The sequence below is a fragment of the Amblyomma mixtum genome, chromosome 3, assembly GCF_055824585.1.
Source record: "Amblyomma mixtum isolate Tamu chromosome 3, ASM5582458v1, whole genome shotgun sequence".
In the NCBI taxonomy this organism is placed as follows: Eukaryota; Metazoa; Arthropoda; class Arachnida; order Ixodida; family Ixodidae; genus Amblyomma; species Amblyomma mixtum.
In genome coordinates this window covers 74,369,834-74,391,363 of record NC_143014.1, presented here as the reverse complement: position 1 = coordinate 74,391,363, position 21,530 = coordinate 74,369,834, and the positions used below count along the sequence as shown (strand labels likewise).

General features: G+C 43.0%; 1 protein-coding gene across 3 annotated transcripts; it reads right to left on the bottom strand.

Annotated features, from left to right (window-relative positions):
- Nucleotides 1-871: 871 nt before the first annotated feature.
- LOC149350606 (zinc finger CCHC domain-containing protein 8 homolog) lies at nt 872-20,363 on the bottom strand. Of its 3 annotated transcripts, XM_089579658.1 has the most exons (13): nt 20,212-20,363; nt 20,019-20,143; nt 19,662-19,725; nt 15,851-15,930; nt 15,659-15,745; nt 15,101-15,226; nt 11,205-11,258; nt 9,125-9,279; nt 7,576-7,632; nt 7,268-7,338; nt 4,504-4,581; nt 3,611-3,767; nt 872-1,486 (listed from the first exon to the last, which is right to left on the bottom strand). In XM_089579658.1, the coding sequence occupies exons 2-13, from the start codon at nt 20,075-20,077 to the stop codon at nt 1,071-1,073; spliced, it is 1,404 nt and encodes a 467-aa protein (XP_089435784.1). In that variant the 5' UTR covers nt 20,078-20,143; nt 20,212-20,363; the 3' UTR covers nt 872-1,070. The 3 variants fall into 3 exon arrangements, with proteins under 3 accessions (XP_089435784.1, XP_089435782.1, XP_089435785.1); XM_089579656.1 differs by having other exon boundaries at nt 20,019-20,324; XM_089579659.1 differs by lacking the exon at nt 7,576-7,632 and having other exon boundaries at nt 20,019-20,325.
- Nucleotides 20,364-21,530: the final 1,167 nt, after the last annotated feature.

Here is a 21,530-nt window from a genome sequence, read left to right as displayed (position 1 = left end):
CTGCACCGCATTATTTAAAAGATAAAGGCGATCGGAACAATTGATGCACCTCAAGCTCCCAAGATGTCCAATTTCCACTTCACTGCCCATCACTATTATGAACAGACCTCAGTTATAAAGTTTGTTTCTGAATTTTAACGTTTTTTAACGATTTGATATTACAGCTTTATGAACAGTTTCACTGGGGACTAGGCACAACTGTACTGGCAAATCATAACAGTCCATTGCAGCTGGCTATTTCAAACATAGCAGCGACAATGTGGAAAGGGCATTTTTCGAATTGAAATTGTCCTTGCCTCGATAGCAGAGCCTTCGAAAACCCGCGTTGCATGCGTCTGTTCCCGGTGTCCCGGTTCCTTTAAGGTGCACCAAACACAACCATTCAGACAGAAAGTTCACTTAATTTTCTCCCTCTGGTTAGTTGTGGTTCCCAGACATGCCAAGAATGATAGCTAAATGCAATTCATATTTAAATAAAACAATAAAAAGTTTCCTTGCCAGAAGCCACTTTTGATACCTTATTCATAAAAACTGTTTCCTCAAAAGGCCAAAATTCACAAAGGTTTCTGAAAGCCAGTTTCCCGTTATGAATATAAAAAACGGTGCCCAATTTTTGCCTTATGAATTTAGAAAATCTGAGAATAAGAGCCTCAGGCAGCCCATGCTGCCACTTAAACAGGTGCTCTCAGAATTTGTCAAAAGGCCATGACATCATGCAGAAAGAAAGCAGCATTTTGTGATCTTGCCATGTTGCAAAAGCTGCTGTGGGTACCAGTACATACATACTTGGACAAAAAGCAATGCAGTCACTTTCTGATGCATTTTTGAAGACTACTATACCTAACAGAAAACAATTTCACATGACAAGCGATTTCACAAAACCACTCTTCTTTATTATCGGCAGTGAAGCCTTCACGATTACCAGCAGATAATGGAGTGTGGTCACCACCCAAAGAAATTGTCTCTTGACACTTCATGACTATGATGTGGCAGTGGTCCATGAGGATAGCATCAGCGCGTCAGCATACCATTCCACACACTAGCATAGCCTAGCACTTCCGTACCAGCATTCAAGTTTCCTTGCCACTTTTTTGGCGCAGAGCGCGTACTTTTGCAAGAACTCCACGTAGCTTATCATATCTTCCAGTGGTTCCAGGCAAGTTCTCAAAAGGGATGTAATCCGTCATGCCCTTGGCAAAGTTTTCGCGCGGTGGAAGAGTTGTGATCTTGCTATAAAGGCCAAGAAACATAGGTGCGCCTATGTACACTTTGTGAGAATTCACTTTTGATGTCTCTGGCACCAAGTCTTCAGAAGTGGAAGAATTGCCAGTTTCCACAGAGGCCGGACTTGGCTGCCCTGGTCCATCACTTTCTGGGCTCCTTGGGGTGGCGATATTGGGGCAGTCTGAAGCAGCACTTGGAGTATCAGGAGCAGGAGACTCCAGGGTGGTGGGTGTGCTGGCACCATTCGAATCTGCTGCCACGTCTTCACCCAGGTGAACATGGAATATAGAAATCATTGTCAATTTTCTTTTCCGCATTTCAAAGGTTCTGCGAGGCGCTGGAAGCAAAGCAGCACTGCCCAAAATAACAAGGCCTCCTGTAATGAAATTCCATTATGGTGCACATGACTGCAGCATGCAGCTACCCTAAGCAGCCATTTTTGCGCTTATAATTTTGTCCTATAACTCCAATATACACAACCCATGCCCTAATCATCAACTGAATTGAACCATGTGGTCTTCTAAAACTAACAAAATAAAGTGACAATCCACAAGATTCACGAGGTTTCACAAGGTTTGGCACCCTCTGGGGAGTGTCAAAATTCTGCTACAGGCTGAAAACACGCATGTGGGAGATGCAGGCACAGTCCGAATCTATGAGGCTCCAACTGTGCATGCGAAGTGGCAAGTGTGTGCTTGACGGCTGTCGTCACCTGAACTCAAGAATGCTGTGGCGAATGCCCCTCAAAAGACGCTCCAGTCCAGCCTCTGCAGCAGAGGCTAGGCAGGAAACCGGGGTTTTTTTCCTCGGCCCTAGCGAACTCGCACAGTCTTCTCAATTTCCCCCTTAAAAGAGAAAAAGGCCTTTCTACTTCCCTTTTGCCTAGTCTCTGCCTCATTAAAACCGATCAACGCCATTGGCTGGGGGGCCTTTTCTTTGAGAGGCTTTGCCGCTGCATTCTTGAGTTGCAAACTGACTACAGCTAACATGAGCTGCGAATGTGCACAAGGAGATGCCGGTTTGCTTTCAACCAGTCAAGCAGGAGGAGGATAGGCGCACATGCACAGAGCGGCCGCATGAAAAAGGAAGATTTCAGACCATCAATTTTCAAGTAAAGGACTGCTTATCACTAGCATATTCATTGCACGGCTGAATGTGTAAGAAGCAAGCACATGAAGTTTCATTAAAAAACTTTTGTAATGAAGACGTGGGCACCCTTATCTACACCCGGCCTCGTGCAGCAAGGCAGAAGTGAAGGCAGAGGTGGTGAGGTAAGGATGAAGGAAGGCAATGCGCATAGAGTGAAAGCGAGGTAAGAAGTCTCAAACCAACCACCTACAGTCCAATCCTTGCCAGTGCATGTTTCAGTATTCTGCAATTTAAACATACGGTGTAGTATACCAATAGGCAATCTGGAGAAAGCTTTGTTTCCATGTATTGGACTGTGATGGATAGCTTGCTCCTTTGTGGATTTGGATAGCTGCTCCGGATCGTCAATCGCAATATGCCAAGAGCGACGTAAAGAACAATGAAGAATTTATTTTTCCAAACCTGAACTTGTTCTACAAGTGATGCTGCCTGTTTTTTACATGTGTCATTTGTGCACTCTGCCTCGTGTACCCTTTGCCCTTTCACATAGCTGCAGGCTCATTAAGCCATGGTTGTTGCTGGTAATTCTTATCTGTTTACAGCATACTCTGCATCGCTTAATCAGTACAGCAGGGCTGTGGACTAGTGAAGAGTTGTATGATGCCACAAAGAACACAAAGTATTAGAAAATCAAACAGCATCAGTCCATCTTAAGTAGCAAATTAAATACTGTGATGTAAACTGCAGCTTGAAATGCACATAAATACTGCATGCACTTGCACCATTTATGCCCAATTTTTAAAGTACTTTAATTTTTGAACAACATTTCAGGAATGTTCCAAATATCTCTTCTACTGTGGTTTGCAGTGGCCTTATGTTAAATCAATTTCTATGGTTATCTCCAGCAGTCCTGCAGAACATCTAGAGGCATATTACGTACGAACACATCACACCTGCTGGTGCACAATGTTTTTGAGAACACTGTGTGTATGCAGCAATATATGTTTGTACTAATTCCATTGCAGTGCATGCTATTGGCTGAAAACCAAACTTTTCAAGCAACATGAATCAGGTGACACAAGAAATGTCAAGTCGTACATGCTGGCTCCTCTTACATTGTAAACATTGAAATATATATGCCCTGCAATAAATATTACAAATATCTTTGGAAAGAATAAAGTCTGCCTGTATTTCCTAGTGATAAAATTGCCAAATGTAAAAGCTGCAAGCATATGAAACTTTAGGCACTGGAGAGCACACTTCAACCGCAAGAAATGCACAGAAATGCATACTTCACCTGCAACAGCGTTTTCATTTGCAAAGCAAACCTGCCCCTCCTCAGCCCCATCATCAATGCTCATATCAATCACTGCACCGACATCTGTGCTTGGCTTCACGGCTGGTGCAGGCACCTTCTGTCGCTCGCTAAGGCTTTTTGCATTTGCAGGCTCAACCTAGAAAAGTTAAAACGCGAGGTCTTTATGAGTGATGTCGTCTTGAAAAAACTCTCTTAGAACCTGCCGCAGGAGTTGCAAAATTAAGAGAGTAATGACAGCGAATTTTTAAATTGTGCGAAATCTGTTCCAGGTAGTGCAAAACTTGCTTCCAACAAGAATCAATCAAGGCTGAGATGTCAAATAATTTAAACCGATTTTACAGTTTGACATCGCACACCCACCATGTAGAACCTGCCGATATTTACAGCAGCATGATGCAGTTGCCACATCCAAAATGCCATACATATTGGGCCCGGAAAGCAATGAACAATGATATTTTCAGACTTGCCCAAAGCCGTAGTGCTACCCTAAAGATTTTCTTCTTTCAAAGGATCGCTTACAGTAGTGACAGGTGAACCTGTACATCTGTTCAGACAGGCTGGTTAGAGCATGCGAACTTGAACTCGCAGTAAGAACCCCCGTGTAAACATGGTAACACGAACCAGTTCTGCAGGCTGAGGTTTTTGAAACTGTGTTTTTCCCCGAAAAGGCACAGTGGGATTTGCACAGCCCCCTCCAAGTACACACCCTTGAGGAAGCTTTTTTTCTTTTTTACTTTTCCTTCTTTTGAAAACTCGGGCGAAATTGCCTAACTCCATACTTCATATGCAAAGCTAAGAAGCAGCAGAGCAAGAATAAATTGCTAGCTAGGTGCTCATTACCTCACCTTAAAAACACTGCACTAAGTGCTCACCATTGATTCCAAGTATTCCTTAGCTGCAGAGAGCTGCTGATGTTCAAGCAATGGAGGCATTCCAAGCTCAATGTGCATCTGTAAATAAACTGCACATTTGTAAAATGGCATTCAACGTAAGAATGTTTGAAAGGAAACTAAGCTAGCTTGTATAGATAATTTATTTTACAGTAGACTCCCATTAATTCAAACTTCAAGGGACCAGTGTTTTTTGTTTGAATTATCAGAAGTGCACCTTAATATGATTGAAGACTAAATGTGATTTGCTTTATGAACATCTATGCATACAAATAGTAACTTAGAACTCTTTCACCATGCAAACGCAGCTAAATGCTCTACCAGAACATAAAATATGGGTGAAAGGCACAGATATTTCTACTCAACCAGCAGTCTCCGACTGGTTGTATGGTTGAAAAAAAAAGTCAATAATGTGTTGATTTCTCAAAAAAGTAAAACCACATCTGGTTAGGTTTATCGGGGTTTAACATCCCAAAGCAACTGAGGCTATGAGGGACGCCGTAGTGAAGGGCTCCGGAAACTTCAACCACCTAGGGTTCTTAACGTGCGCTGACATCTCACAGAACACAGCTCTCTAGAATTTCGCCTCCATCGAAATTCCACCGCCGTGGCCGGGATCCGCGTCTTTCGGGTCAGCAGCCAAGCGCCATAACCACTGAGCCACTGCAGCAGCGAAAACCACATTTATTGGGACCTCAAGGGACTGAAAAAAAGGTCTGAATTATCTGAAATTCTGACAGTTAAATGGCTACAAAAAATCTTTCAGAAAACATATTTGCAGCGCAGCAAGTTTAATTAATGAAAAGATAAGCAATGGTCACCTGCTTTTTAGTGATAACTGCGGGGCAATGATGATTTTTTGCAATTACGTCACGGTGTACTGCTTTCTCACTGTCATGAATATCAAAGGAGAACTGCTTCAAAATAGCAAGGCCCTCTACGGTCTCCTTCACAGGTGCGATGCAGTAGCGGTGGAGCCACCACACAATGGGTAACCCACAATGACTGTGCATTTTCGGCCCACGACCAAGCGGAGAGAAGTGAGGGAAATGCACATTTGCGTCCGAACTGAGTGACAAAAAAAGACAAGCGACGCACGGCCAGTAGCCAATATCGTCGCGGGCTGGTAGCGAAGCTCAGAAAACAAAACAATGCGGCGATGAGGCGACTCTGCCCGACACAGCCGCCCTCAGACCGCATCTGAGTTAGCCAGTTGGAGGAGGGGCCGTATTTTCAGCTCACTCGGTGCCGCAAACCTGACGTATCCAACCATGGCCGCCACTTTTTAGTGCACCGGGAGCATTGGAGCAAGCCAAGACATTTGAATTAAGTGAATGTAAGACAATACGCGGTACGAATCAACCGGCTTTAAAATGCATTAAAAATATAGCCAGCCAACCAAAATTTAGAACTGTGTTTGAATTAACCAAAAGTTTGAATTATCGTGAGTCTACTGTATTCTAGCAACAACAATGCTACTTTCACTGATTACGGAGCTTTTCATAACCTAGAAAAGGCAAAAAAATGTTCTACACGTGTCGCCATCACTGGCCAACAGTAATCTGCCAACAGTTTTTTGGTTGCGGATTCCAGCGGCTAGGCTACACTGCCATTCACTTCAAAATGGTGAACATGGATTCCTTTTTGGTGTGGACATCACAAATCTGAATAGAGTGGCAGGAAAATTTGTAATAGCAAATTTTCTTGGCAATAAATGCTTATTTTGCTTCCAGACAAACATCAATACACCCAGAAAGAGACACAGAATAGTTTAATAGTTTTTAAGGAGAAAAATTGGATGAGCTGTCCTCAATGTCCCTTAAAGGGACAGCCTACAGTTGGATATAAAAAATATTTACTTATTCTAGTAGGTCTTCATCTATGATGGTAGAAACCAGTGCAGTACTGGTGGTTTTGTCAGTAATTTACATTTAAATTGGGGAGTAACTACTCATTGAAAGTGAAATCTACTCTACCTAGGGGGTTTCTTAAATACATTAGACTTGTTATATTTAGAAATGGAAGCGAGGCTGACATACTGTGTTCAAACTTTGCCACTCTGCTGGTTATGTAGGCTATGTTGCCTGGAGTGAATATACTACTACATTTTATGAACAGTACTGAGCAGAATATAGTTATTTTTGTTGAAAGAAACTTCAGGCTTCTTCATTTTTCGTGCAATTAGTTGCCACATCTTGCACAGCTTTTTTTTTTTTATCATCTCTATTCTAGAGAGAGTTTCTTGAAATCATCTTAGTGCTTTGAACTATAGTTTTCCAACAAGCTGAGTATCTCAGTTCATGCCGCACTCCTAATAACCTTGGCGGCAGGCAGTCACTGCCACATCTGTGATCTGTAATGTCATGATTTGCAGGCACCACCTACCAAATTAAAAGGAAAATTTTCGTGTAAAAAAACTTGGTTTGAAAATGTCCCCCCTTGTTTCTCAGAACCACAGCCGAGCATACACTTATTTGGGCAAGGAGCATTTGACTGCCGCAAAGAAGAAAGTATGGCCAATAAAACTCAAGATTGAACCTTTTAGTGCTTAACACTCCACAAACCTATGCTTTGAAGGCACCTACAGAACATCATAATACTGCTTTTGCTAACTGCTGATGTACACAAGCTGAGGCACTTTTCAGTGCAGAAGCAGCTATGTCTTTCAAAAAAAAAGAAAAAAAAAACAACTTAAAAAAGAGCATTGTTTCAATTGCACAAACAAAAATAAAATACAGATACTTGCATCATAAACTCCCTCTGGTACAGGAGTATTGAAGCCAGGAATGCTGTGCAACCGGCTTACGTCGTATTTCACTAAATTGAGAAGCAAGAGAGACACATATATAAGCTTCAAAGAATTCTGCACAGTGTTATACAGCACGAAATGGTTATGTCCTGTAATCTCTTTGTGTACCTAAAAGCTAGATGACTATTTCAAGCCTTCTTGGCAAAGCAAACGAAGACTTGCATGCTTGAAGAGGAGCATGAAAAATAACTATCAGTAATCTGACCACGCCAAGTTGTGCGCAAAAAAAAAAAAAGGAAACCCACCTTTAGGCTCCTCAGATTTTATTTCACCTTCTTCAACATCAGCATCATTCGCTTTATCTAGGAAGAAAACACAGCACAAACAACATGGATACAAAACCAAAGATGTGACAGCACTTAATTCAGCAATGTTCAAGCATAATTGCTTACAATTCTAAGCAAAAAACTTGCAACACCTGGTCCTCAAAGCATGTTTAAATCTATAAATAACTGCTCTATTTAAATGGGCTCATAATATTATAGCTGAACAAGACTACAGGGTATATTAAACAAAAAGCTGAAAAAATTTGGCGAGAAAATTCTAAAAAGTTTACACCATTTTCCTCCCCCACTTACACCTCCACGCATTACAAGAGGTGTTATGCCAATTTATGATGTGTAACTGTCTGCACTCTCATTAGATCTCAGGAAATGAACAAAAACAAAACCACTTGGCTTGCTGATCAGACTTTTTTTTTTCTTTTTTCCCCACAGTATTTAGCAACAAATGGTGCCACCATACTGTTTACCATCCTCTATGCTTTAAAGCTATCCACTCAGAGCAAGGCAGCTTCACCATTCAGAAAGAGCATCAACAACCCTGAGAGCTCAGGCTTGCCATGTGCTTTTAAGTCGCTGCGCATAACGGCTTCAAGCAGGCAGACTGGATGCCATGCAAAATGAGCAATGCTTCGTATTCTCTCATCTCAGTAGCGATTAACACACTATTTTCCCCCATTTCAACAGCCCACTGAAATAGTGGTGCACGTCAAAGCACTGCACCAATTATGGTTGACCCTTCAGAATTGCACCTGGTCAAGGTGCAGTTCTAGAGCTGTCACTATGCGTCTCTAGCTTTTAAACAATTTCCTGGCTTATCCAAGCTCTGTTCTTGGCAAAAATAATATATCTACTTATATCAGGACTCTGATCTCTAACTATGTGGATTTAATAATCCCCTTCAGTGCCAATTAAATAATAACAAATAGTAGATAGAGATAATAAAAACTCAATGCATATTTAGTTTTCCTGCTGAAAATTCACTTAAAACTTCATCTCCCACCATCTCTCAAATTTGCCGAAGGTTTTTTTGAACACGCTACACAAAGCCCAGTCAATCCATACCCAATTACTGAGAAAAGAGAGCAACGCAGATGACTACTGTGATGAACTTTCGGCTTTTGATTGTCAAAGATCAAGTTAAACAAGTCTAGGCGTAACAAAAAAGTAGACACAGCTGTAAAAATTTTAAATCACAAGAGATGTCACAAAATGGCTACGTTGCAATCAATAACTGTCAATTACCTTCCACCCCAAGGCAAACCATGTATTTTCCACGTCTACTACCGCCTGCCCTGTAGCAGATGTCAGCATTTCAATGATACTTCAGTAAAGATCAAGATGATGTGTTCAAACAACAAAACTCAAGCACAAAATTGTGAAATTAAGGCATATCTGCATGTTAACACAATTAACACAACTGAAGATAAGAAAAAAAAATCCTGCATCTAGGCTCGCTAGTCTGTCATTTTTCTATTCTACCCTTATTTGGAAACACTGAAACTGAACCTACCGTCATCATCATCATCCAAGCCATATATTTTCATCCCTGAGCTCTCAACCTTTGCTTCCATAAGCCATCCTGGTGGATACCCAACTACACGCATTCTGTAGATGAATGGTGGCAGATCACAGGGATCCAAGTCTAAAGCTTTTCTGAGCTCCTTACTGAAAGCAGAGAGGTAAAATTATGTGAGTGAAAAGATCTGCAGACATAACTGTAAGCCAGTTTTTTTAACTGTGACAATTGTACTGGGTTGTATGATGCAGAAGCAACTCAGACCACCATGCGCCAAACACATGGTGTAATTTCTTTCAAAAATTTGATGTCTTCAGTGACAGTCCTTATCCAGATGAGGACTCTGAGGAGCCCAACAAATCAAATAAAGACCTCAGCCTTCTTCTCAGGCCTGAGAAAATATATGAGGTGCATAAAATGCGTCAAAGCACAAGGTTCTTAGAGTTTATAGTTTTTTGTGATATTATAATTTAAGATCGCCGCTTCTTTCAGGAAACTAAAAACAGATGAAATATTGACAAGTGGATTATCTCCTAAAAGTAAATTGGGGTGGAAGGGAATGTATTCATCGTAAAATACAGTAAAATATTTTCTCTTTAGCTGTTAGAGTTCTGTGCACGAAAATAAAATGATTTACTGTGAGCTCACATCCACATTTCTCACACAGAAATTTGTCTTGTTTTGTCAGCCGAAAGTTGTGTGTTAGGTGTGTGTGTCCAATGTGTATGCGGCATAATATTACCTCTATGAAACATTCCCGACGCCTGCATGATCTTCATTCTCCCAGAATGGGTTTTACTAATTGTAGTTTGCTATTTTCTTCACTATTCCATGTAGACTGACATTTTTCTTTAAGTTTATTTTCTACTAACTTTATGCAATCTGCATAGGGTATATTTACAGTCCTGACTTCCTTATGGCGGGCTTGAGCAGCACACGAGTCAGCTCTCTCGTTGCCACTAATTCCAAGATGGCTTGGTACCCAGCAGAGCTTAATTTCATGTCCTCGTGTTTTATCAGTTATTATGTTATGGACTATATCTCTTATTAAAGGTTCTCTTACATTTCTGGTGTGCAGTGCTGTGATTACACTCAGCGAGTCAGTGTAGATGATGGTGTTTTGAATGTTCTTTTTGACTATTTTTGCTACAGCCACGAAAATGGCATAACAATCAGCTGAGAAAATTGACGTGCAATAAGGCAACCTGACTACCTTTTCCCATTTATCATGCACTACAGCACTTCGGATGTAATGTTCTGTTTTAGAACCATCAGTATAAAATGCTGTGTATTCTTAGTATTTTTTGTCCAGCACCAAAAATTCTTATATGTGTTTACATGTGAGTTTGCTTTTTTGTGAAACTGTGTTAATGTGTATTCTCCTACAGCAAGAAGTCACCTACAAAGAAGGTCCTGAATGAGTTGGCCCAATGTTAAAAGAAATCCCCCAAGGTGTAGTAGTTTTGTAGCAAGGGAGTAATTACTCATTAGCATCCACCCAAATGCAACTATACGACTGCAAAGGCAAGCTATACAGCTTTCACAGAAACTTCGCGGTTGAATAAAAATTCGTCCTGGTCCAGGGATCGAACGCAGGCCCACTGCATGTCCGAGGCACAAGCTGTATAGCTTTCCTTTGTATGGCTGCACTTGGGTGGATACTAATGAGTAATTACTCTCCCATTCCTTACAGAGTTATTTGTAAACAAAGTAAGAGCGTTAAAACGCTCGCCAACACAGGATATTTATTTTGCAACAGCAAAGCACTGATCCAAGAGTTTCAGGCTGGCTGGTCTTAAGCATGGTCCTGATACACAAGTTTGTTATGTGACCTACACGAAACTCATGCCATTTTACTGGCAATACACTAGATTACACAGAAAATCTAGTCATGCGTGCATTCAAAGGAGTAGAACAAAGTTATTCCTGTAGCATATGTACAAGCAGCGGGCAATGTCACAATGATATTTACAATGATATAATATGTTAAAAATGTTACATTCACATCTTGATAAAATTACTTTATAGATACTCTATTCTGATACAATCTCTAGGCAAAGACTCAGATGCTTACCTGTATACACCAGGCCGGAAGCGTTGTGACAGCATTTCATGCTCAAAGTAACGCCTATAGGAAACAAATGCAACCATTTTAACCTCACAGCAGCAAAAAATGTGCCCTTCACTGCAACTACTTAGTTCATGGTTCAAAATGGCTGGAACTATTAACAATTATCAAGTGTTGATGGTACCTTGTAGTACACTTTGCTTCATGATATCACCAGTGACACAGACTCACTATAGTTTCACTCGTGCAGGCAGACTAGCTCTACTCTGTCCCTTGTTTGCTTCCCCGTGATGCAGGCTGTCTTGTTTATGACGTGAATCGCAACCGACCCTTGAGAGAATATCATGAAAAAAAAAAAAACTGTTCTAGGGATACGATCAATCTCTGTCTATTCCTGCCTCGGTTTTCTTTTACACATGAATAGCGGTATTCTGTTAAACTGTGCAAAACTCATAACCGTGCAGTACACTGGTATATCTAGTTTCATTGGTTGCTATGGGTGACATGGGATGTCTGCATTTTATGCTGACTATTTACCTCTGTCATGTACTGTGCCGTGTCATATTGTGCTTCTGGTTTATTCCTGCACGGTCTATTGAACGGCTACTTCATCCTTACAACATGCATATATCCCACGACGCCTGTGCACGATTCTGCAAATGTTGCCTGGCACTTCTCCGCAGCTCAAAAGGTAAAATTTTCAAATTGAAGCATGAAACTTCAAAGTGCACGTATTTGCTTGCAATACTTTTGGTGTTGCGAAGGGCAAACTAGTATTCGACAGTGGCTGGAAGTGTCGGGGCTTCAGAGTGCATGCAATATATGAAGTTTGAGAACCAAGCAACTGTAATCAACTGTACTTCGTAGTCGAGCGTCATTGCTCTTGCCACAAGCACTTAGCGCACACGCGCATGTTCGCCATACTGCAGCAGCGTCAAATATGCGACCACTCTTGTCACATCATTGTAAATAAGTCGGTCGCAATGATGAGGAGCTCGAAGAAACAATACTACGGCAAGTTAATTACACGGCAGCAAGGGAATTCCAAAAAGATATGGGGAATCGTAAGCGATGTTGTTGGAGTAAAGAAAAAAAACACATCATTCCTGATATAATCACAGACGAGGTCAATAATATTTTTAATAACCATTTCGTTGATTGTGGAAGGAACTTGGTTAATGTATTCCCTTCAAAAACACCTCGGTTAAGTTCACCTACAGTAACGAATAATACTTTTGCTTTCCGGGAGATAACCGAAGAAGAGCTGAGGTCAGTAATTAAAGGTCTGCAAGAAAACAAAGCCACCGGTTATGACAGAATACCAGCGAAGGTATTAAAAGACAGTGTTGACACTCTATGCGTCCCCTTATGCAACATATTTATTCACGCGATAATTAGTTGCAAGTATCCAACAAATTTGAAGACAGAAAAAGTTGTGCCTATCTACAAGACTGGTGAATCCAATGACCCCAATAGTTACAGACCCGTATCTGAGCTTAGTGCAACAAACTCGCTTTTCGAAAAACTAAGAGCGCTGCAATTTAATAAGTTTCTTCTTGATGCTAACATAATTTGCTTTTCACAAGAACCAGCTTGCAACAGTAGTATTCCTCGACATAAAAGAGGCGTTTGAATGCGTCTGTCACTCTAACCTGCTAACAAAATTAGAAGCACATGGCCTTAATAATAATTCTGTTCAGTTCCTCGCTCGTTACCTGACCGACAGAAAACAAAAAGTAGTAGTGAACAACATGCACCACACATTCCTACCCACAACTTGTGGCATTCCATAAAGATCTGTATTGGGTTCGGTTTTGTTTTCCATCATCATGAATGACCTCCTACAAGCCATTCAATTTTCAAAGGTCCTAATGTACACAGATGACACAGCTCTGTTGTTCTCAGCTGAATCGTTCTCGGTCCTACAAAACATGATAACATCTAACCGTAATATTTCCGCATGGTTCTATGCAAATAAATCAACAATAAAAGTAGATAAAACTAAATATATAGTATTGCACTCAAGGAGAAGAAACATTGACAATGATACGATTCACATATTATTAAACAACTGTAGGATTCAGAGGTGCCTCTTACAAATACCTCGGTGTCATCTTTGACCAACACCTGCATTGGAAAGAACACATCGAAAAGTTGTGTAAAGAGACAGCTTTCAGCTCCTACGCACTCATTAAGGCAAACCAGTATTTTTCTGTACAATGTACTGCGTTCCTTAAATTTTTTGCTATTTCATTGTAACATCAGCTACTGCTGCGAATCACGGGGCCAAACATAAAAACCTATTTAGTTCCTATACAAAAACTAAAGAAGAGTGCATTGCAGGTAACTGGCCATGCGTCTTCAAATAATAGCTACAGTCGTCTATATAAAAAGCACTGCGTATTGTCTGGTTTATGGTTTGGTTTACGGCGGTTTAACGTCCCAAAGCAACTCAGACTACGAGGGACGCCGTAGTGAAGGGCTCCGGAAATTTCGACCACTTGGGTTCTTCAACGTGCACGGATATTACACAGTACACGGGCTTCGAGCATTTCACTTCCAAAGAAATGCGACCGCCACGGCTTAGATCGAACCCGTGCCTTTCGGGTCGGCAGCCGAGCACCATAACCACTAAACCACCGCCGCGGCTCATTGCATATTGTCATTTGAATCTATGCTTTATTACAAACTGTGTGTATTGGTAAGTAATATTATTAATACTAACACTCCTCTACCACTATGTTTTTTCTTATTACCATACCGTAACATAAGACATGCATTAACTGGAAATTTAAATTTGCCTGCCTGTCTCAGTGTATGTACGGAATGTTTAGTTCAGTTTTCCACCACAAAAGTCTGGAGCACAGTGCCTATTAATTTGAAGCTGGCAAATAACTTTAAGCCCTGCAGCAAGTTTTCCTTTATTAGCAACCAGGGAAGGCCCTGACCGCCACCTTTTTTAATGGTTTATTGATCTTTGTGAACTTTTCCTTCCTGTTCCTTATCACTCTGTTTCGAGCCATTTTTGTTCCTGTTTGTTTCTTTTTCTTTCTTGTTATTAATTTTTTTGCTCATTATGGCTACCTGGAGTATTTTATTTTATTTTGCACCGGACCATTTCACTAGCCACAAAGCTATCGATCCAAATATTTTTTTATGCACAGCCTTGTACGTTCGAAAATAAAGAATGCTTTGACTTTGAGCCCCAATCCATCGCCACTTCTTATCTCTGCAGCTATAGAAATATCCTTCACTGGAAAACACGAAGAGGAAATCTCAACCACTAACTTGAGCCACTGTGGCCGCGACAAGCCGGCAGCGTGGCCAGTAAATGCATGCCAACGCAGGGGAGCAGGGCCAGAGAACCCCGGCGCTGTTTTCAGAACCGGCCACAAGAGGGATTTCAGTGGCGCCCATACAGGCAGTGCTCATGGTGTGTAGTTGGATACAACTTAAGTCTGCAGTGAGGCTCCACCCACATTCAGCACCGCTGCACAGAATTTCCCCTTGACAAAAAAGTAGTCTATAGTTAAAACTTTTCTTAGCTAATCACAATAAAAAAATGATAAGCTCTCAAAATGAATACAAAATGCGTAATGAAAACACCAGTTACAGTCAGCAGGTCTAAGCAGTAATGCACACAAAAGAGGCACCGACAAGTGCACATTTAGTTACCTAAAAAAAAAAAGGGGCTGATGACACATTTTCTATGCGAGCATGCAGTTAGTATTGTACAACATGATACACTTGTTAGTACGCAGTTCACCTTGCAATGATCTAATTGAGCTGTGAAAAGTAAAGTCATGGCAGGGCCTTGAGCTCTGGCAAGTGGGCTGAAAATAAAAAATACCGGTTGTACCTTCACATCTAAATGGAACATTAAAATAGCAGGGGCCACTTACAACTTTTTGGGGGCCGCTTCCCTCTCCCTGGCCATTTCCCTGCGCTTTTGAGACACACGTGCTGCGTCGATTTTTTTGGTGCACGCACTCAAGAGATGATTTCCGCCACAGTTAAAGCATTCCACCCTGCAAGACGTCAATCCCGATAGCTTCATCTTGCAATTACCAGTGAAAAATATTCATTAATTGTACTGTAGTTCACTGCCACTTCAAGAAACAGTTGTGAGAATACAAAAAAACATATTTTCTTCATTAATATAGCAATAAGGATGAACAAGAAACTTCCTGAAAAATAAGACACAGCGCTGAAATAAAAAAACTGAACCTCTTTAATTTGGTAGGAACAATCAACTTGATGATAGTGATGGTCTTATCTTTAAAATTAAGAATAACAAGAACAGGACAGAAACGAGAATAAGGACAGAAACGAGAAGGAACGAGAAGGACAGAAACGAGAATAAGGTAGCAGCAGAAATTACTGCATCTGTCTTGAGCACCTGATCTGCAGCTAAGCGACTGCAGCAATGTGAAAAAGATCAGTAGTGTGAAAAAGATCACCTTGGTCCAGCAGGTGCAGCGTCACCAGAAGCTGGGTCTTTTTCCTCACCCTCTTCCTCACTCTCCAAAACGTAAATGTTGGTGCAGCTACAAATATCTTTCAGGAAAAATAGCAAAATCTCAAGAATAAAATTATTTAAAAGCTACAGCCATGCTTAACCACCACACGTTGGTGCATTACAAAAAGGATACTATGGTGGATTTTCCGATCTATCACCGAACTTGTCAATGAAGAACAGTCCATTACAACCCGTTTGCTCATCTTCTTCCTCCTAATGTTGAAAAATAAAAAGAATGACGGCCCGTAAACATTTTTGCTCAGGTGACAACATTGCTTTCAAAGATCTAATGCACATTTCGTTCGAGTTACAGCTGTTAAGCAGCAATTTCTAAACTATACTCCGTTTCATACATAGCAGTCAACGCAGCGAAGGCTGCGGCGCCTGTTCACGCTCCTTGTCCGCATCGTAATGTAGTGCGTCGAAAGTGAAAAGAGTAATGAACTTAAAATTAAAGTAAATGTTGGTCGATATTGTAGTATAATAATAAAAGTGTTTTATTTTGCAAAAAGATTGCTTTTTCTTTTATGTGCTTCAAAACAGAGTGCCTTAGTTTTCTGGGTTTTTTCCGGCTCCTCGTGTATCACGTTTTCGCAGCTAGGCCGGTGATGTCGTCTGCTTTCGTCTTTCGGTTTTTGAGTCTGCGAAAATGGCACCGCTATCTCCTACTCGCTTGTTTTCTTCGCCCACTGCGGCTTCAAAAACATCTCCTGCTCGCCTATTCTCCAAGCTGAAGTTTCGAAAGCTGAAAATTTCGAAAGACTCCAAGCAGGCGATTGTCAACGTTTACTCTAGCTTAAGGAAGCGCTTCCCGGAGAAGACTGTGCGTAAAGTTCTCGAAACTGTGGGCGAGATGACCGGGGTGAGCCCTCGGACAGTTGCGAGGTTCAAGAAAGAAGATCTCTCTACTGGAACAAGATCACCGCAAAAACGACCTATCAGGGTGACAATATCTAGCTCTCGCAGTGTTAAATATGACAGCTTTGCACTCAACGCCATCCGACTCAAGTTACATCGTATGTATGCCTGCCCTTTTCCCTTCGAAACAAGTAAACAGCGCTGTGTTTTTCAAAGTAGGTATTAGAGTTTGACAGTTTCGAGTTTCTACTTAATGAATCTTTAAAGAAAAAAATAAATAAAAACACAGCCGAGCTGGGAGTCGAACCTTAGCTCCTTATAAAATGAGCAGACAGGCGCGCGCTTTGTACCACTCAGCCACGACGCGAAGCGGACGGATACATTTCGCTTGTTTTTTGCAGCGGACTACTTTCGTACCTTTGGCAGCGTGAACTGCTATGTATGAAACGGAGTATATCGACTGTTGCGGAAATATACGTGCCCCGTAAAATGATTCTTTCAGCTAAACGGGCGCATTGTTCGAGCTCAAATTTCGCACAGAAATGGCATTTGGTCGGCAGAATTGTTTAATACCACGTTTGCTTGGGGTACTTACCTGATTTGAACAGAATAAGTCGGATATTCACATCGTCTGCGGCGACGACGAAGGAAATTAAGCTGCTCTGTCAGCTATCGCACTGGTGGCGCCATCTCGTTTGTTTGCCGCGAAGTTTAAGCAAATGCGGGGGATGTTTGCGGGAAGTTTGAAGACTCTCTTTCAAATGTTTTTTAATTGGTCACAAAAAACGCAGTTTGGCAAAAACTGCGCGAAATTTGACGTTTCGAATGCCTTTAGCAATAAATCTTTTCGAGCTTCGAGTGTCGCCTGCTTTCGTCTGTTCGCTACCGGTGCGGTTTGATGTCGTACACTGCCACAGAATAAACGCTATGAGCGCTCTGACACCCTCCTGAAAGCATTTTTGCATTATGCTATCTGTGTGGATACCATTTGGTTCTCCTTTATTTGCAGAGGATCGGGTAAGGAGTAGCGGCGGTGCGTTAGCTCCCACCAGGCAGGATTTTGGTGGCCCTGATAAGGGCCATTTCGCGACTTGTTCTTGAGATCCTGTGCAGCTCAGACGTCAAAGTGGCCGCCGTTGGCTTGGATGCACCTCTCCAGGCGCTCTTCATAGCTTCTGAACACGTTTGCCCGCATTTCATCAGTGATCTGGTCAAACGCGTCCTCAATGCGGGCCTTGAGTGCAGCGATGCTCGTCAGTGTGCCGGCGCTGTATACAAGCGATTTTATGAAGCCCCAAACAAAAAAATCGCACGGGGTGAGATCAGGTGACCTCGGAGGCCAGGGCATGTTTTCGGACCCGCGGCCCATCCACTTGCGCGTGAAATTTTCATCCAAAAAACGCCGAACCTTTGAGGCGTAGTGCGCTGGGGCACCGTCGTGCTGGAAAATGCACACCTCTTGCTGCATGTGTCTTTCGTTTAGTTCAGGCAGAACATCGCTCTGCAGCAGCGACAGGTAAGAGTCGGCAGTGATAGTCTCACTGATAAAAAATGGTCCTACGACCCCTTCTCTCCAAATCCCGCACCAAACTGCCACACCTGGAGAGTGAACAGGGCGTGTTGTTGAAAACCTGGGATTTTCCCGGGACCACTGGCGCGTATTTTGTCTGTTCACTGCGCCGTCAAGATGGAAAATAGATTCATCAGTGAACAGTATGAACTGCAGATGTCCAGGGTCTGCAGCAATTCTTCTCTGTTCTGCGTGACAGAACTCCAATCGTTGTGCCAGGTCCTGGGCGGTAAGCTCTTGGAGCACGCGAACTTTGAAAGGACGCAGCCCTTTCTTCCTAAGGTGTCGGCTCACTGTTGACGCTGTGGTGCCGAATAGCAAACCTGCGCGTCGGCAGGAAAGCCGTTGGTTTGAGTCAAAAGCGCCCTCAATTGCATCAGCAATAAAACTCCTGGAGCTTCCAACATCGCATCTTTTCGTTCTTCCGACAGTTCCAGTTGTGAGAAACTTGTCGACCCACCTTTTCAGAGATTCTCGATGCGGCGGTCGACGATGGAACTCCGCACGAAACTTCTTACACACGAAGCGCATGGAATTGGATGCGCACATCCATGACACGGCCATGGCCTTCTCTTCGTCAGTGTACGGTCTCATTTCTCGGTAGTAAGTTTCCGTACTTTACGAAAGAAGGCAAGACTGAAAGCACAGACTCAGAAGCTGCAGTCGGTACCGAACATACAAAAGCAGACGACACTCGAAGCTCGAAAAGATTTATTGCTAAAGGCATTCGAAACGTTGCGAATTTCGCGCAGTTTTTGCCAAACTGCGTTTTTTGTGACCAATTAAAAAACATTTGAAAGAGAGTCTTCAAACTTCCCGCAAACATCCCCCACATTTGCTTAAACTTCGCGGCGAACAAACGAGATGGCGCCACCAGTGCGATCGCTGACAGAGCGGCTTAATTTCCTTCGTCGTCGCCGCAGACGATGTGAATATCCGACTTATTCTGTTCGAATCAGGTAAGTACCCCAAGCAAACGTGGTATTAAACAATTCTGCCGACCAAATGCCATTTCTGTGCGAAATTTGAGCTCGAACAAAGCGCCCGTTTAGCTGAAAGAATCATTTTACGGGGCGCGTATATTTCCGCAACACGCGATACACACTACTACGCTAACCTAATCTTCGTGAAAAGCAAGCCAGTCTGCAAGACGCTGTTCAGCAACACTGCTCATCAAGCGGTAAAGTGGCTGCGCCCATCTGCACACGCTAAGATTGTCCAGCACCGGTCCTGTCGACTTGCGCTGTCCTTTGTCGCTGCGCTGTTTCTTAGTGAAGAATCACGTACAACTTTCCGTTCTACTAAAATTTGCCCCAGTGAGAGAAATAAATCTGGCCCTAGCTGGCAGCGATCACATCCCAGCAAACCAAAAACCTCTCAGAGACGTCTAGTTTTTGGTTTGCTGGGATTACCTACTCCCTTACCTCACCTCTAAACCACTTATTCGTCTGTATAACTTATCAAGCAGATGCCCACTAGTAGTACATGAGCGTCTCTTCGAAATCATGCGGCTTACCTGCTTTGGCCTTTTTGGAGATCGCTCGGCGTCCTCATTGTTTTCAGTGGCATTATTAACCTCCCTGTAAGTTAAAAGAAAGAGCATCAGTTTGCTGAACAAACGACAAGTGAATTCTTTCAGGAAGTGTACCAAAAATAAAAAGCTCCGATGCAGTAACATACACGCTATTAATGGCTGAAACGCGTGATCAACATAAGCGACGCCAGCAACAATTAACACATTCGGATGTTGTTTCACGAACTGTCATACGACTGGCCAGACCTGGCATGTAGAATGCCCGGACGACAGCACTTAACAGCCTCTCATCACTAAAGGAGCAAGCAGGAAAATCTCACAAAACGCGATTGGTGTCACCTGTTTACGCCAGTGTCCACGGAGTCGGGACAGGCTTGGGTTTGGTCAGTTTCATTCATACTCGCTTGTCACTTCGGGGGTCGGGCGCTTGAAGATACCCTTCAAGAGGGCCACAGGTACTCACGCTATTTCAAAGAAACAATAAATTTGACAACACACTAGGGCACTGCACCTGCGGGCCGTCAATGCATACCGAAAACCATGCTGCAAGAACTGAAAACGCCAACCCCGGAAACCGCAGCCATAGCCATGCCTGTCGAGCCAGCGCTGGTCGAGCACGGCCGATCCGATGATGATAATGTTTTCAGGCTGAATGGCCTCGTCCAAGGCCCTCTCCTATCCTCCTTTTCTACTCTCCCCCATCGGCTAGCCTTCGAGTCTGCTCTGCTTCGGTGGGGGAAAGTACTATCTGAGTGGCGCCTGACGACGGAAAGCGGACGAAGTCAATTTTTGAAACGTTCTCTCTTCCTTCGTGAGGCGGCATATACAGTAACTCTACTAATGATTAGAGTTACTGTACCGACTGTTGCATAAATCAGAGAAAATAAAAAAAAATTATCTCGGCATAACCGCGCGTTTGTTCGGGTTCAAATATCGCACAGAGGTTGCATTTGGTGGTCAGTTTTGTTTTATATTATATTTGGGTGGAGTACTTGCCTGATTCGGTCAGAATTATTTGGAAATCCCCATTGTCTGCGGCGACGGAAAACCAAAACCGAAAGGCTTCGCAGCACTGGTACTCGTGGCGCCATCTCGCACCTACCGCAGAAACAAGCCCTCTACCGGGGACTGCGGCGTAGGACGACTTGGACTCGCATAGCGGCATAGCCAAGTCCTCTTGATGTACGACCGCATTTTAGGTGATGTCTTGCGCTGCTTCGCCGCAGACAGCACCAAGCAAAGATGAGTTGCTCACCAATTTAGCACAACTGGGTTTCTCCGGTGGGTACGAGGTCGCGCTACGGGTACCACCGCTGCGATGCCTGGAGATGGCACCCGGATTTGAACTCGGCTGTGGAAAAGACGTGCTTTTGGGAGGAACGACCTTGCCCTCGAAGCCTGAAGAGGCAGCCAACCATGCTTTGGTGTTTATGCTAGGTGGGGTAAACCAAAGATGGAAGCAAGTGATAGCCTTGATCGATCACACCCGTTACAACTGAACACGTTTATTGAAGGCATTTTCTCGGATACATGATCTTTCACCCCGCCGCTCAGGTCACGCGCGCGCGCCGATCCAGGTGGCCGTGGTTCTCACCTTCTAGCTCCCGTGATATCGCCTAGCTGGCGCTAGGCGTCCGGAGATAGTGGGAGACTCGAATGCTTACAGTAGGCACGTGGACGGCCACTCGAGACGTATGTCCTGGAAATAGTTCATATATGCAGTCATATTTCTCCTAAGAAATCTGAGTAGTCACCTGTGACATGAGTGCAGCAAACCGCGCTATGTGGAGATAATTTGGCTTTTCGAGTCACCGCCATTCGACAACTTCGTGCTCAATACCCCACCCAACC